Source organism: Stegostoma tigrinum, chromosome 19 (assembly GCF_030684315.1).
Source record: "Stegostoma tigrinum isolate sSteTig4 chromosome 19, sSteTig4.hap1, whole genome shotgun sequence".
NCBI lineage: Eukaryota > Metazoa > Chordata > Chondrichthyes > Orectolobiformes > Stegostomatidae > Stegostoma > Stegostoma tigrinum.
Genome location: NC_081372.1, coordinates 18,339,020 through 18,353,606, shown reverse-complemented (window position 1 = coordinate 18,353,606; position 14,587 = coordinate 18,339,020). Strand labels below are relative to the sequence as shown.

The 14,587-nt window shown below is 37.4% G+C and overlaps 1 protein-coding gene across 6 annotated transcripts in view; it reads right to left on the bottom strand.

Annotated features, from left to right (window-relative positions):
- Positions 1-2,164: 2,164 nt before the first annotated feature.
- osbpl2b (oxysterol binding protein-like 2b) overlaps positions 2,165-14,587 on the bottom strand; it is a 145,984-nt gene continuing 133,561 nt past the window's right edge. For all 6 annotated transcript variants that reach the window (XM_059652752.1, XM_048550026.2, XM_048550027.2 and 3 more), the window contains 6 exons: positions 11,794-11,883; positions 11,041-11,164; positions 10,377-10,505; positions 8,343-8,466; positions 6,962-7,052; positions 2,165-6,113 (listed from right to left, as the gene is read on the bottom strand). In XM_059652752.1, coding sequence (XP_059508735.1) covers positions 6,011-6,113; positions 6,962-7,052; positions 8,343-8,466; positions 10,377-10,505; positions 11,041-11,164; positions 11,794-11,883 — 661 coding nt within the window. In that variant the 3' untranslated portion in view covers positions 2,165-6,010. The remainder of the gene's footprint in view (positions 6,114-6,961; positions 7,053-8,342; positions 8,467-10,376; positions 10,506-11,040; positions 11,165-11,793; positions 11,884-14,587) is intronic.

Below are 14,587 nucleotides of genomic sequence, written 5' to 3'. Positions count from 1 at the left end.
TAAGCTAAATCACTAAATTCACTGCTACCAGGCACTAATTTCTTCTTCCGCCCAATACTTGAGGGCAATGCTTGGACCAACTGGAGTTAAACTACCTTGTTTAAAACACGAACAAAGCTTGGCAGTTACGTGTCAGTCATAATTAAGTGGTGGCTTCTCCACGGCAAACCCTGTACCAATCACAGTCCACTTTTCAATCAACATTCTTTGCTCATACCGTATAAATGGTGTTTTCCCTTTCGCATTTCTCATGAGTTGTTCCAATGAGTGCAACACTAAAAGCTTTGACAAACTGTGCCTTTTTATCAACGGGGAAGCATGGTGCTCAGTGGTTAGCACAGCTGCCTCACAACGCCACGGACCTGGCTTTGATTACATTCTCCAGTAACTGTGTGGAGTTTTCACATTCTCCCTCTGGTTTCCTCCTACAGTTCAAAGATGTGTAGGTACGTGGATTGGCTATACTAAATTGCCCACAGTGTCCAAGGATGTGCAGACTAGGCAGGTTAGCTATAGGGCATGCAGGCTTGTAGGGGTTGGGTCTGGATGAGATGCTCTTCCTAGGGTCCGTGTGGACTCAACAGGTCAAATGGCTTCCACACTGCATGGATTCTAAGATTTAATGCTCAGTGGGTCTTTGGTTAAACACATTGTCAAACGTTTGACAAATTATATTAAGGTGCATCCAAACTCAACTCTGTCAATAGTACTTGCATACTGGCTTTAAAAATGTTTTCCATTAAATATTTTAATTTTACTCCAGCCAAAAGAATGTACCTAACATGTTATACATTATTTAACTAATCAATAAGGGACTTCAAATCTCTACGTATGTTTCACAGAACATCGATCAGCAGTCTTTCATCGGAAACATTAACTTAGTTTCCACAGAACCTGCCTGGCTTGGAGGAATTTTTACTTCCAGCATCTGGTATTTTGTCTAACCATTCCATGATCATCACACCTTCACACTTTAATCAATAGACAAGTTGTTTTAGTCATCTTACGTTCAACCTCCCATAGGTGTTTTTTTTAATTCGCACAATGCTTTCTCTAATTACCTCAAATTTGTAGGCAAAACCATGGGAGGTCTTCTGTAGTGATAAACAGAAAAACTTAGACCTGTATATAGAGTTCCTGGTAGTACAATACCTAAATTCATATTTGTACATTTTCAAGTTCCTCCGTCTAACATATATTGCTTACGACACTTCAACCACCTTTGGTCAGTGGTGCCACCATTCCACCTGACTTTGTCTCCTAACTCCTCAACCTCTGGTGCCTGGCAACTCAACTGTCTCAACTAATTCTACTACTTTACTTCCCAAATTGTTAGAAGAGCTTAGGACAATGTGTAATAGTCAAGTACAGTGAGAAAGAATAACTTTCAAATGAGAGCTGAATTACATCTGTAGGCCAGAATCTAATAATCTGTCATTCTCTGTCCCTAAACTTCACCTGAAGACCACACTAAAGCCAGACTCACTGGGCTGAATTTTCACCTTTGGAAAAAGGATTGACTCATTTCCTGAGCCAATGTTTTCTAACTTTGCAACATCAGCCAGTTATTCAGGAACTTGGTCTCAGAATTGTGTGCCAGCTGCAGTTGTGGTCACCACCTCAAACATAGTCCCAAGGAGAGCTGGCAGTTTAGGCTGGCACATTTGGCCAAGTGGAGTACTGGACCAAAGGCCGTCTAGCCCTTCTTGTTAGAGGAAACATCTTAGTGTTTCTAATGTCACTGTGTGTATTAGGACACAACAAGTAACTTTTCCACCCTCTGTCCAGCAGAATGAATTGCTATGTTTGAAACTGCAGATCACCTCACCTCCAGTGGTGTCCTCCGGCTGCGAATTTGCACAGTTCTAAGCGTGAAAATTTTAAAATTTTGGCCCACTGTGTGCAGCGCAACTGAAGATTACAATTATTTAGCATAATATGCATCTAAACTCAATACATTACCGAGATTTCAAAAGAGCTTTATTTGCTATGGTCTTTTGGTGCAGCACTAGGTCGCAAAAGATGCTATGTGGATGCATATTTCTCTTGCAGGCTTCATCACAGAAGACCTTTACATAAATAACTGACACACTTCAAAAAATTTATTTTTAAGTAAATATTTATACATTTTGACTTAACATACATTAATTTAGAATTATGCACTCTGAAAAAATTACAACTGATTTTAAGCTTTATTAATGGGTCTTGACATTTAAATATTATAAAAATAAGTCAATTTTACATAAGTGTTTATATTTTGTGAACTAAACTCTTCATGCAACATTTAGTAAGGCAAAAAGACAACTTTTAACAATTCAACAGAGAAGCAGCTGTCCAAGAAGGCAAAATCAGTTGACTTTTCATAGCTCAATATGAAATACAAATCATAGTGTACGAGATTATTTGGTTGTAAACTACACAGCAAATAAAAATCACTTTCTGAAACAAAAAAAAATCACAAACAGTTCAAATCATCCCTAAATCAAGTGCTTTGAAATTACATTATTTTGTTTCAAGAAATACTATATAGAGACTACAACAATTTACATATTTATAATTTGGAAGTAAACCAATTTTTACAAAGCATGGAAAATGGGTCAGATCATTGAACTTGAAGTAGCTTTTTTTTTTAAAATCATTACTCCATAAAAAAATTATGAACATAATTCAGTTTGTGACAATTTTGGAGCACGTCACGTACCAAAATGAATAAAGTATAAAAATGGACAAGGTTTAAGTTTAATTTGAAAAAAAGAGATAATACCCCCTTTAAGAACCATTTGTACTAAGGCTGGAGTTAATAACTACCAAAAATCAAATCTTTTCTACTACTTTGTATATTTAAAATCTTTAGTACCATAAAACATTGCATCAAGTAATATTCTAATGTTTAGATCTGTACTACAAATACAGAAGACCACTTTCTGCATTATTTAAAAAAATATTTAGCTAAAATTATTAGAACTATTTAAGGGAACATAGGTCTATATTACACATTTGGTAGTTTTAAACTTCAGCTATTTGACAGCAAAAATAAATATGGTCTCTTTAAATATATCACTGTTTTCTTTCCAAACTTTGACTTAACGGGCAGAAATCTCTGCATTCTCACTTCTCACTTGCTTAGCATTGAATGACAGGTTTCACTTCAATAATTTCTGAAATTGTGAATCTGTGTAAATGTACACATTTCATGCACGACAAACTTAGCACTTTGAAAAAAGTGTCAAGAAAATTCATGGGACATGAAGAGATATGTTCGTAATATGTACTGCTGTGATTTGTTTTGGAAGCAGTGTGCATCGATAGTTGCATAGTTTTAGATAATGGTGCTGTGAAAGGTAAAAAAAAATTCTAGCTGTTAAAGTATAATGTAGAATGTAATTTAGTTCAGTTATCACCACAATATAGGTAAATACAAATGACTGCTGAAAATATCAGGAGCTGGATGAATTTATTCATGTACACCTCAATCCCAAAAACAGAACAACCAAGTACAACAAACTAAACTGGCTACAAATCTCATTTACAATTGAGAGGAAAATTAAGCACCAAAAATTAATCAGGTTATAGGATAACCTCCTAGGTTGGTGCATATGTTTATTTATACATGTTTCTATGTGTACTTCCCCCCAGGTAGTTGTATCCAAAGACTTTTTTTTAAATATACAAAGTTATATTTTGCTATATCTTGAAATCCTGCAAGTACATCAGTACTGCTCTTGGGAAGTTGAAAATTAAGTACTTCCCAGTTCTTAAAATGTGTTTTAAAATTATTCACTTTCTCCATTATTTTCTGGAAGTGCAAAGCACATGCAGTGGGTTCGAAATTGAAATTGAATGCCTCAGCTTTTATCTTGCCCCCAACAATAAAAATAAAAATGCCAAGTTTTGGAGGATCTGAACAAGAAAAAATTAGAAAGCAAACTCTGTACTCACGAAAATGGCTATTGAGTGTGTTATTTAAGGAGTATCTTCTCAACTATGGGATAGCCGATGCTGTTCTTTAGTTCATAGCTTGCTGATTGATTTCACAACAATCGATAGTAAATAAAATTCACTAATTTATTAGCAAAAGTTCCCATAATTTCAAACCCAGTGGAAGTATATTTTATCTTTGTACAATTTGATTTTCTATTCCACAAAACGGTGTCTGTGAATTCAAGCTGACATAACATTTTAACATTATGGCTTCAGAACACCTACACGCAAGCACACAGATAAAATAAAGATCACTTTGGCAATAAAAAATCCACAGATACACTTTTTTTGATCCACATAAACAATGATGCAAGCAGCTCCTGGCATTATTACATTTTCAAAATAGTACACATCTGGGGACATTCAAAACATGCATTAGAGAGTGTATTAATGCAAAACAACTACTGGTAAAACAAATGGCCACTCTCACAGAGAGCTGGGGGTTGAAATAAAAGGGCATGAATGAAGACAAGGGCTACTGACATTTCTACTCTTTCAACTTCAATTTTTTAAAACTTGTAAAACAAAAATCACCTTCCCCACTGGTGTCCTGACATGTTACCAAAGATATCTATTACTAATAACAGAAATCTATTACACGACATCCTGCTGTTCCAGGCAGCCAAAAACAAAGGCATTCATCCAGAGAGCAATGCTTCGGGTAAGGAACACATGGAAGTTTACAAGTGTAAATTTCAAAGAAGCAACACCAAAACTGAAGTGAGAAAATTTATTCACATTCTCAGAAAATATGAAATCAACAAGCGGGCTTCTATTTTTAAATAAGAGATTTTTTGACATTAAAGGTGTACAACACCACTGAACTGTTTTGGTTATAGGCTGCTTAACAGCTGTAATTAAATTACCTTCACCAATCTACAGGTTCATTGAAAAAGCATCTAACAAGTTTTAGTACAATTGTCTGGTTACTGAGAAGTCATTTATGGAGCTCTATTTTTTGAGCCAACTCTTTTCCCTACTCCCAACACTTTTATTAAAATGTATATTGAATTGTAACCACTTATTGTACAGATCAACACTTCTGTACTGACGTGAAAATCTATTTCTTGGTGAACAAATTAGGAAAAAGCAACAGAAAGCTTATGTTTATGCACCATTCTAACTGAATTGCAACCTTTATTCAGATGTATGTACACGGAATTAGTTTGATTAAGCATTTAAAATGCAAGTACCAAGTTTTCAAGACGTGACCATAAGCAAAGCATGTTTAAATGTATCTTTTATCTTGCCAGGTTTCCTCCATCTTTTTTCTTGAAGACACCTTTGTGTAATTCCACGGGCACTAGCTGCTCTCTGATACTTCATCCAAGTTGCCAATATTCAGCTGTGAACCTTTGTAGTGTCTGTCGGCAGGATATTTCAGTATAAGTAGATTCACATATGCACTCAAGATTGTCCTCACCTATCATTTACACATGCACATATAAACCAACAAAGGGGATACTGGTTTGCTTTGGGGTATGATACCCTCAGGACTTTATCCCTATAACCCCCTTAACAGCTAATTCTTACTTAACCCAGGTATGACATAACCATTGCAGCGCCCATATCCTAGCTGAAAATAGCCAACCTCAGGGATCAAATCTGGACATCCTCTCATCTCTCAGCCACCAGCCCGCAACTTTCTGCATGGCTCAGTTACAAACTCGATAAATTCACATTAGCCATTTGTAGAAGTGGGGATGCAGGAGTAGGAAGAGACTGCGCGAAACATTTCTATTGTAATCATTGAATCTTGGAAGTAGCACCCAATTATGTCAGATTAGAAATACTAGCAAAACAATTCAAGCATTGTATTATTTATATGAACAGCAGGGAGAAATTTTCCAAAACCTCCTTTCAGTTATTGCACATAAACATTATAGTTAGAAATTCTGGGACTGACATCAGTGTAAGTTAAACAAAATAAAAAAAAGCAAAACAGACAAAACCAGGGTAGAAGATTTAGAAGTAGTAGAAATGTTAAAGTCATTTGATCAACATTCAACGATACTCAAGAACAAAATCTTCAGTAAATATCAGGACAATCTTCGTAATTTCTTTCCCAGTACTTTCCTGTGTAAATCCAGTCTGTTGTTCGTGTGTGCTGATTAATATCCTGTCGAAACCACCTGTAAAAAAAAAATTAAGAAATGAAAAATGGGGAAGAAAAAAAATTAGAACTTCAATTTAGCCAAATATTTTAGATAATACTTCTGGGCAAGTTAAATCAAGGTGTGGTCTTTGCTTTTCCTCTGACTCAGTTTGATGGAAGTTCTGCAGCAAATTCATTTTACCCAATATTCATTACTGTTTCATCAAATCAAGCGAAATTCTACAATAGAGCTTTATCTAATTGAATCTAGAAACAGCATTTCTATTACTTATCTTTACACTTATCATGACAATTTGCGAGAGTATCAATTCAAGTGGAAAAATGGTTTTCTTGAGAAATGTCCCAAAGTGTGCGAATCAAAACGTAACAAAACGTGACTTTTGTGAGCAATAGTCAAATTCTGCACTACCAAATGACTATTACTTATTTGTTGTTTCAGTTACAAGTATAACATTGATTTGACTGAACCTATTCCCTATGTTGACCAATGTGTTTTCCAAAGCATGTACATCACTTCTTAAATAAGGACAGTATACTTTAATACATTGAACTGAGTTGAACAGAATTCATAATAGAAGATTTAACATTCATTGCAAGGAAAAGTAACATGCATTTAAATGGCTGCATATTTATGTACTTATTTAACTTTACAGACAGAGTGAGTAAGATTTTAGTAAAAAGATAGAATTATTTTATCAAAATGATCTAGGAAAACAAGAATTGAATCAATATGGCCATTCCCAGGATAAACCTTATATTCTACATTAATCTCAAAATTATGGGATGCAAGATAAAAATCTATTGGTCCCAAAGGTTCTTCAGTTAAACGTTATTTTCCTCCTAGTAATCTGGGAACAGACTAACCTGGTTCTCCATTCCTCTTCATTTTTGGACCTTTCTTTACGAGCAGCTCTCTGTTTTTCTTCTAATCTTTCTTTCTCTGCACCAGCAATATCTGTTAATTAAAAAGCACATTATGTTTTAAAAAATAAACTTGAAATGCGCTCTATGATTTAACTTAGTACTAACGTGTTAGCATTAGAATCAAAACCATCAATTACATTTAATATGGATAAACTCTGCATCCCAAGGAAAAGCTCTGCAGTGAGTTTCTGTCAGCACAACAACAACAGACCACCCTTGTCTGTGACACAAAACAACAACTGCAAGTGTGATTTCCATTGACCAGTATTGGAGTCTATGCTTACGGAATCCACATTTCCGGCTGGAGCATCTACAGTCCGTCCGTCAGTCCGTCAGTCCGTCAGTCCGTCAGTCCGTCAGTCCGTCAGTCCGTCAGTCCGTCAGTCCGTCAGTCCGTCAGTCCGTCAGTCCGTCAGTCCGTCAGTCCGTCCGTCAGTCCGTCAGTCCGTCAGTCCGTCAGTCCGTCCGTCAGTCCGTCAGTCCGTCAGTCCGTCCGTCAGTCCGTCAGTCCGTCAGTCCGTCAGTCCGTCAGTCCGTCAGTCCGTCAGTCCGTCAGTCCGTCAGTCCGTCAGTCCGTCAGTCCGTCAGTCCGTCAGTCCGTCCGTCAGTCCGTCCGTCAGTCCGTCCGTCAGTCCGTCCGTCAGTCCGTCCGTCAGTCCGTCCGTCAGTCCGTCCGTCAGTCCGTCCGTCAGTCCGTCCGTCAGTCCGTCAGTCAGTCCGTCAGTCAGTCCGTCAGTCAGTCCGTCAGTCAGTCCGTCAGTCAGTCCGTCAGTCAGTCCGTCAGTCAGTCCGTCAGTCAGTCCGTCAGTCAGTCCGTCAGTCAGTCCGTCAGTGAAGAAATAAAGCAAAAGGACAAAATAAATTTATCAGATGGTGTCAGAGTCAAAAAAAAAAATCATTAGCTGACCTCACTATTCAGACAGTAGGATGAACTACCACTCACAAACCAGCTCAATAGCCACAACAGATGTTGAGCAAGTAACGTACACCCTGGGCACAATCTGGAGATAGGCTCCAAATATCAATTAAATTTGCAACTCAACACAAGACAAACACATACATTTATTGAAGAATTTTTTGCTTGGTCTAATTTGAGTATGTATTTGGTTATAAACAAGATGCTTGATCGGAGATTGCTGTTACTGCATGATTTAAGACATCTCGTTATTTGCTGTAAGATTAGTTAGATCATTTGATCTGTTTTAGGTCTACATAACAGAACACGGTCAAATAAATTAGCATGAACTTTCAAAACAAGCTAGTTGAAAAAAAAGTATGTTTTATCACTGATAAGGACTATTTTTTAGGTTTATACACATACCCATATTTCCATTTTCCATAGCTCTGATATCTGGTCGAAAACGACAATCGGTTGGAGCTAAAACATTCTTCATTTCCTCATCCAGTTCATTCAACGTCATTGCAAAGTTAGTGAAATTATACATCTAGAAATAGGAATATTTGTCTGTTATGTATTGTACAGCAGTGTTGCAGGTTACAGGGAGAGTTGGATAAACCGCAGAATTGGGCTAAAGGTAGCAAATGGAGTTCAATGCAGATAAATGTGAGGTGATTCACTTTGGGAAGAATAATAGAAAGGCAGAATACACTGGGTCAATGGAAAGACTCTTGGTAATGTGGATGTGCAGAGGAATCTTGGTGTCCAGGTACATAGATCCCTGAAAATTGCCACCCAGGTTGATAGTGCTATTAAAAAGGCTTATGGTGTGTTAGGTTTTATTGGTAGAGGGATTGAGTTCCGGAGCCATGATGTCATGCTGCATCTGTACAAAACGCTAGTGCTGCCTCACTTGGAATATTGCATACAGTTCTGATCGCCCCATTACAGGAAGGATATGGAAGCATTGAAAAAGGTGCAGAGGAGATTTACCAGGATGTTGCCTGGTCTAGAGCGAGGGTCTTATGAAGAAAGGCTGAGGGACGTGGGTCTGTTCTCATTGGAGAGAAGGCGGCTAAGAGGGGATTTAATAGAGACATACAAGATGATCAGAGGACTAAATAAGGTGGACAGTGAGAGTCTTTTTCCTAGCATGATGACGTCGGCTTGTACGAGGGGGCACAGCTGCAAATTGAGGGGTGGTAGATTTAAGACAGATGTCAGAGCCAGGTTCTTTACTCAGAATGGTAAGGGCCAGAGTGGAATGCCCTGCCTGCCAATGTAGTTAGCTCAGCCACATTAGGGGCATTTAAACAGTCTTTGGATAAACATATGGATGATGATGGGATGGTGTAGGGGGAGGGGCTTAGATTAGTTCACAGGTTGGTGCAACATCGAGGGCCGAAGGGCCTGTTCTGCACTGTATTGTTCTATGTTAAGAGTAACCACACCTCATGTTAGCAACCATTTTCCTGAATTTGACACATTTTCACCAAGGTATTTTGTAAACTAAAAACACTATATTTTAAGCTTTTCTGAGGTATTTTCAAATCAAGAGGCTCCCAGGTTTTCATATGGGTAAATGCATGAAAATATTTAACTGCTTACAAATTAAGTAATCATAACCACATTCCAAGTTGGACTTTGAGTTAAACTTGTAGAAGTAGATTTTGAAGGCATTTTTCAGCCCATGACACTCATCACCTAACGTACAGAAAGAGCTGGGGAAAGCTTTAGTCTTGTTCATCTTACTTATAGTAACTTCATTATAAATTCCTACATTGACATTTGTAATGAAAATCTGTCACACTGTACCAAGGTGCTCATGTTGGTGACTATGCTTCAGAACTTTTACTGACACAGGGTGCAATCATAACAATTTTACAAAGAAAGATTCCATTAAGAAATGTGGATAGGATTTTATTTTTTAAAATGACAGGCAAATGCAAGAGTTGTATAATAACAAACTCATCACTATAGCTTACAACAGTAAGCAGCATTTCAAACTGTTGACCATCAGTTGCTGGTTCTGTTCTCATATTCACTCCTCTTACAGCTGCAATTGAACTACTATCTGCTCTTTTCGTCACACAGATATATTCCTTAACTGAGTAGGACACTACCACTAGTGATATTGTTGAAACTTTGAGAAACCTAATCGATGTATTGTTTAAACTGCCAAAGTATGCAACTGTACGATTACCGAAATAATAATTTGATTTATTTGTTTATTCTGCAGGACATCGTGTCTCAGTGCTCTGTTCAACACCAATTTTAGCTTTTTAAAAGTAATTTATTATATTCAGGAATTTATTGTTTCATAGATTTAAATGGAAAAATTAATGTTTCTCAATTATTCTGCAGTTAAACAATGTTCTGTTAAATATCAGAAATTGTACCTACTGAATTATGCATAGGTATGCAGTTTCCAAGTTATATCACACTTTTAAGTTTTACCTGAGTAGAATGAGAAGGCCTTGCTGCTATCCTCCAAAGCAGTTTGCTTCCAGGAATAACTTGCACAGTTTCCTGAATTTCAGGCATGTCATCAGCTTCATCATTTTCAGTTCGTACATCATCTTCTGGCTGCAACATATTAATAATGTGCTTTATAAAAGGTGTTTTCCAGAGGTAGCACATGAGTAATCCAGAGAGAGCAGGAGCTCTTGCTAGTAGTTGGAAAAAAAAAGCTTGCACTACATAGTCAAGGAAAAACTTCGAGAAATATAAAAGAGTGAGATAGTAATCTGTGACTAGGTATGCACCCATCAGCAAAAGCTTCACAGTACGCATCACATTCTTTCTTCATAATATTAATCATAAGCTAACTAAATTCAAGTACTGTGTAGAGGAGAAAAATATCTACTATCCTATGGGATAGATTTTCTTAGAGCCTGGCCTGTTCCTCAGTTGTAACTTTGATGGGTACAGTATTCAGCAGAAATTACCATTTACATGTATAAGTTGTTTGCAATGTTAGAGTAGCAAAGGAAGCTGAAATAGTTAGAATCTAGTTTAATATAAAATAAAACTAGCTGTTACATACATTAAAACATAAACAATAATCTAGTGCACAATTAAAGTACATCTTTATAGTACACAAAGCAACAAAAGAGTTTACCTCTTTCAATTTCTTTTGTTCTCCACCTTTCTTATCATTTTTCTTGTATGCCTCATATGTGTTAGTGTCCACACACCATAGACATTCAGTCCATTTGCCATATATTACACACACCTTCCTTTTACTGGGAAGGAAGAACATGGACACAATATAATGATGATGAAACACAACATAACATTAAGAAAGTAAATCTCAACGACATTCACGATAGACAATTTTTGTTTCAAGTTATTGGAAGAAAGAAAAAGAATGTGCACATATATAACATCTTTCTCAATGCCCGAAGAACTTTTTAGTCAAATGATGTACTTTTCAAAGGCAAGGTCTCATTACCAATTTTAATTTCTTCAAAATGAAACATTTGCATGCATGTGGTCTTGGACTGCAGTGGTTCAAAAAGGCAGCTCACTACCACCTTCTCAAGGGCAGTAGGCAGTGACAATAAATGCTAAATAAAAACGGAAAGAACTGTGGGTGCTGTAAATCTACAACAAAAACAAAGTTGCTGGAAAAGCTCAGCAGGTCTGGTAGCATCTGTGAAGGAAAAGAAGAATTAACGTTTCGAGTCCGGTGACCCCTCAGAACTCAGCAAGTTCTGGGGAAGGGTCACCGGACCCAAAATGTTAACTCTTCTTTTCCTTCACAGATGCTACCAGACCTGCTGAGCTTTTCCAGCAACTGTTTTGTTGTTGTGACAATAAATGTTAGCGCCACCAGCAATGCCCACATTTCATGAAAAAAAATCCTTCAAACCTTTTGTCTTGAATGTATCCTTCAACTCTGTGCAGTTCCTTTCCAAAAAGCCCACATGGTTTGAAATGCAGCAAACATTTTTCACCAGTACTGCAAAATGAATAAGAGGTCATAAAACAGGAGCGTGAAAAGACTCAAAACTGCATACACTGCCTCAAAGGAAACTTCATTCAATTCAGCATTGTTGTACTGATATAAAATTATTATCTACTTATCCTACATTATTCAAATACTACATTGTTCCCAAGATGAACATGGAGTTAGAAGAATTATCCTAAAGCCAACAGCATCTGTAAATTAAAACTCAAATATAGAATTCCAGCAAATGTATTTCCATCTTTTATCTATGAACACATAACCATCAGTAAGTACATATTTTGAACCTTCCCACAACACTAGATTAGATTCACAATAAAGATTCATGGGTCAGTTTAGAAAAAATTTCCCTTGCTAACATAAGTGACTCTAAGCTAGAATAGTCAGGTTTAATGCAAAGATTCAAACTGCTTTGATACTCAGAACAGAGTCCAGGAATACAACAGAACAGAAGAGGCAAAAATTAGGTGATATGCCAAAGTGCTAAGTCTGTACCTCAATTATGTCACACTGAGAATTCACACCAGTAATGGAAGCACCCCAAATTTAACTCAGCTTATTAATGGTCTGATGTCAGGGAAGGGAAAGAGCCACTGGGATGGCATGACCAGATAAGTGCTTCAGCAAATATAGTCAAAAGTTTGGAAACATACTTTAAATTAACAGAGGGTGAAAAAGTCACAGGTAAAGAGAGATTTAGAAGTCCAAAAGGCAACATTCGAGGCAAAAGTATGTGGGGAAAAACAAGTTGAATGAAACAAGAACAGACATCACATCTTTCTGTCATATTAGTAAGGACAACTCCCCACCCCTCCCCACCACCCCCCCCCCACCCACCTGCCTGTCCTTTCATATACTTGGATATTTAGTTCCCACCCTAATCCCCTCGCTGCCACATCAGTGATACCCACAACATCTCACCTGCCAGTTTCAATCTTTACCAAAATCTCATTGACCTTGTTTATGTACTGCATGCATTTAAGGACAACACCCTCAGTTCTGTATCAGAGATAATGGGAACTGCAGTTGCTGGAGAATCCGAGATAACAAAGTGTGAAGCTGGATGAACACAGCAGGCCAAGCAGCATCTTAGGAGCACAAAAGTTTTCTCCAGCATCTGCAGTTCCCATTATCTCTGACACAATTTCAAGATTGTCAGAACCAGAGCTAGAGGTGGGATGAGAAACTTATTTACACAGATTTATTAGGATTTGGAATGTGCCATCTGGGAAAGTGAAAAAAGTGGATTACACAGGAGTTTTCAGAAAAGAGCTATTTGCAAATGATGAGATTAGAGGACTATGGAGGTAGGGCTGAAGAATAAGGTTAGCTGGGTACCTCTTTTGGGAGCTAAAACAGACACAATGGGTCGGATTGCTTCCTGTATTGTTAATTTGTATGACTCTTTGATAAAGGTATTCAAATAACTTCTGTCACAGCAGATGTGGGGACATCTACCAGGAGAGTAGTCAACACAGAACTGAGGGTAGCTCCTAAGATGCTGCTCGGCCTGTGTTCATCCAGCTCCACTCTTTGTTATCTTGAAATTGTGACCTCTGGTTACGAACATATCAACTAGCGGAAACAGAATATCCTCCTTTACCCTGTCAAAATTGTTCATAATTTTTAACACCTTAATAAGGTCACTTAATCTTCACGACTCCAAAAAGAACATACCTGATCTCTCTAATCCCTCTCTATAGCGAAAATCCTTCAATCCTGATATCATTCTAGAAAATCTCCTCTGAATTCTTTCCAGAGCTTTAACATCGTTCCCTAAATAGGGTGCCCAGAACTAAATGCAATATGCCGAATGTGCACTGACCAATGATTTGTAGGGATGTAGCACCACGTCCTTGTTTTTATACTCTATGCCTCTGTATATAAACCAAAACGATCCTATAAACTTTCTTAACAACTATTTCAACCTGCTTGGCCACCTGCAGAGAACTGTGTACAAGAGTTGGCTTGTTCTCGTTCACACGTTTCATCTACGTGACACCATCAGTGGAGCCTCTGATGAAGCAGTGTTATTCCACTCCACTTGAAAGTTATACTGTCTGATCCGTTATGGTGAGTAGTGTCATTTCTGGTTTTGATCTGTGGGTGTTGTATAGGGATCCAATTCTATATGGTTGTTGATTGAAGTATGGGTGGAGAACCATGCCTCTAGGAATTCCTGTGTGTGCCTATGTTTGGCTTGGGCTACTATGGTTACATTTATACATTTGTGGTTATGATGCATGATCTAATTGATACACATGCAAAAAAATTGAGACAGAAAGACAGGTAGCACATAACTCAAGATTATTTAATCTCTACATGAAGGTTTTAATATTGGAATTTAGATGATGGTAGGAAGTTTCAAGAACAAGGAATTAACTGAGGCTGATTCATCAAGCCAATAGTTCACACAAATATTTGAACCTATTATTTACGCAGGTTACGAATGACAAGAAGAAACTCAATGGCAGATTTGACAACAAAATAATAGGAGGTAAGAACAGAGTCAGACAAGACCAGCATTTAGTCAGAAACATTGCTTTAAATGAGTACTCATAAGAGCAAGACTCACTTGCCGTTTAAATCTAAGAATATTGGCATGTCTACAATTTCCTGGTCACCAGGCATTCTTATATTTAACATTTAATATTATCTGTACGAGTCTATAACAACACATCACTTTTTTCATATTTTT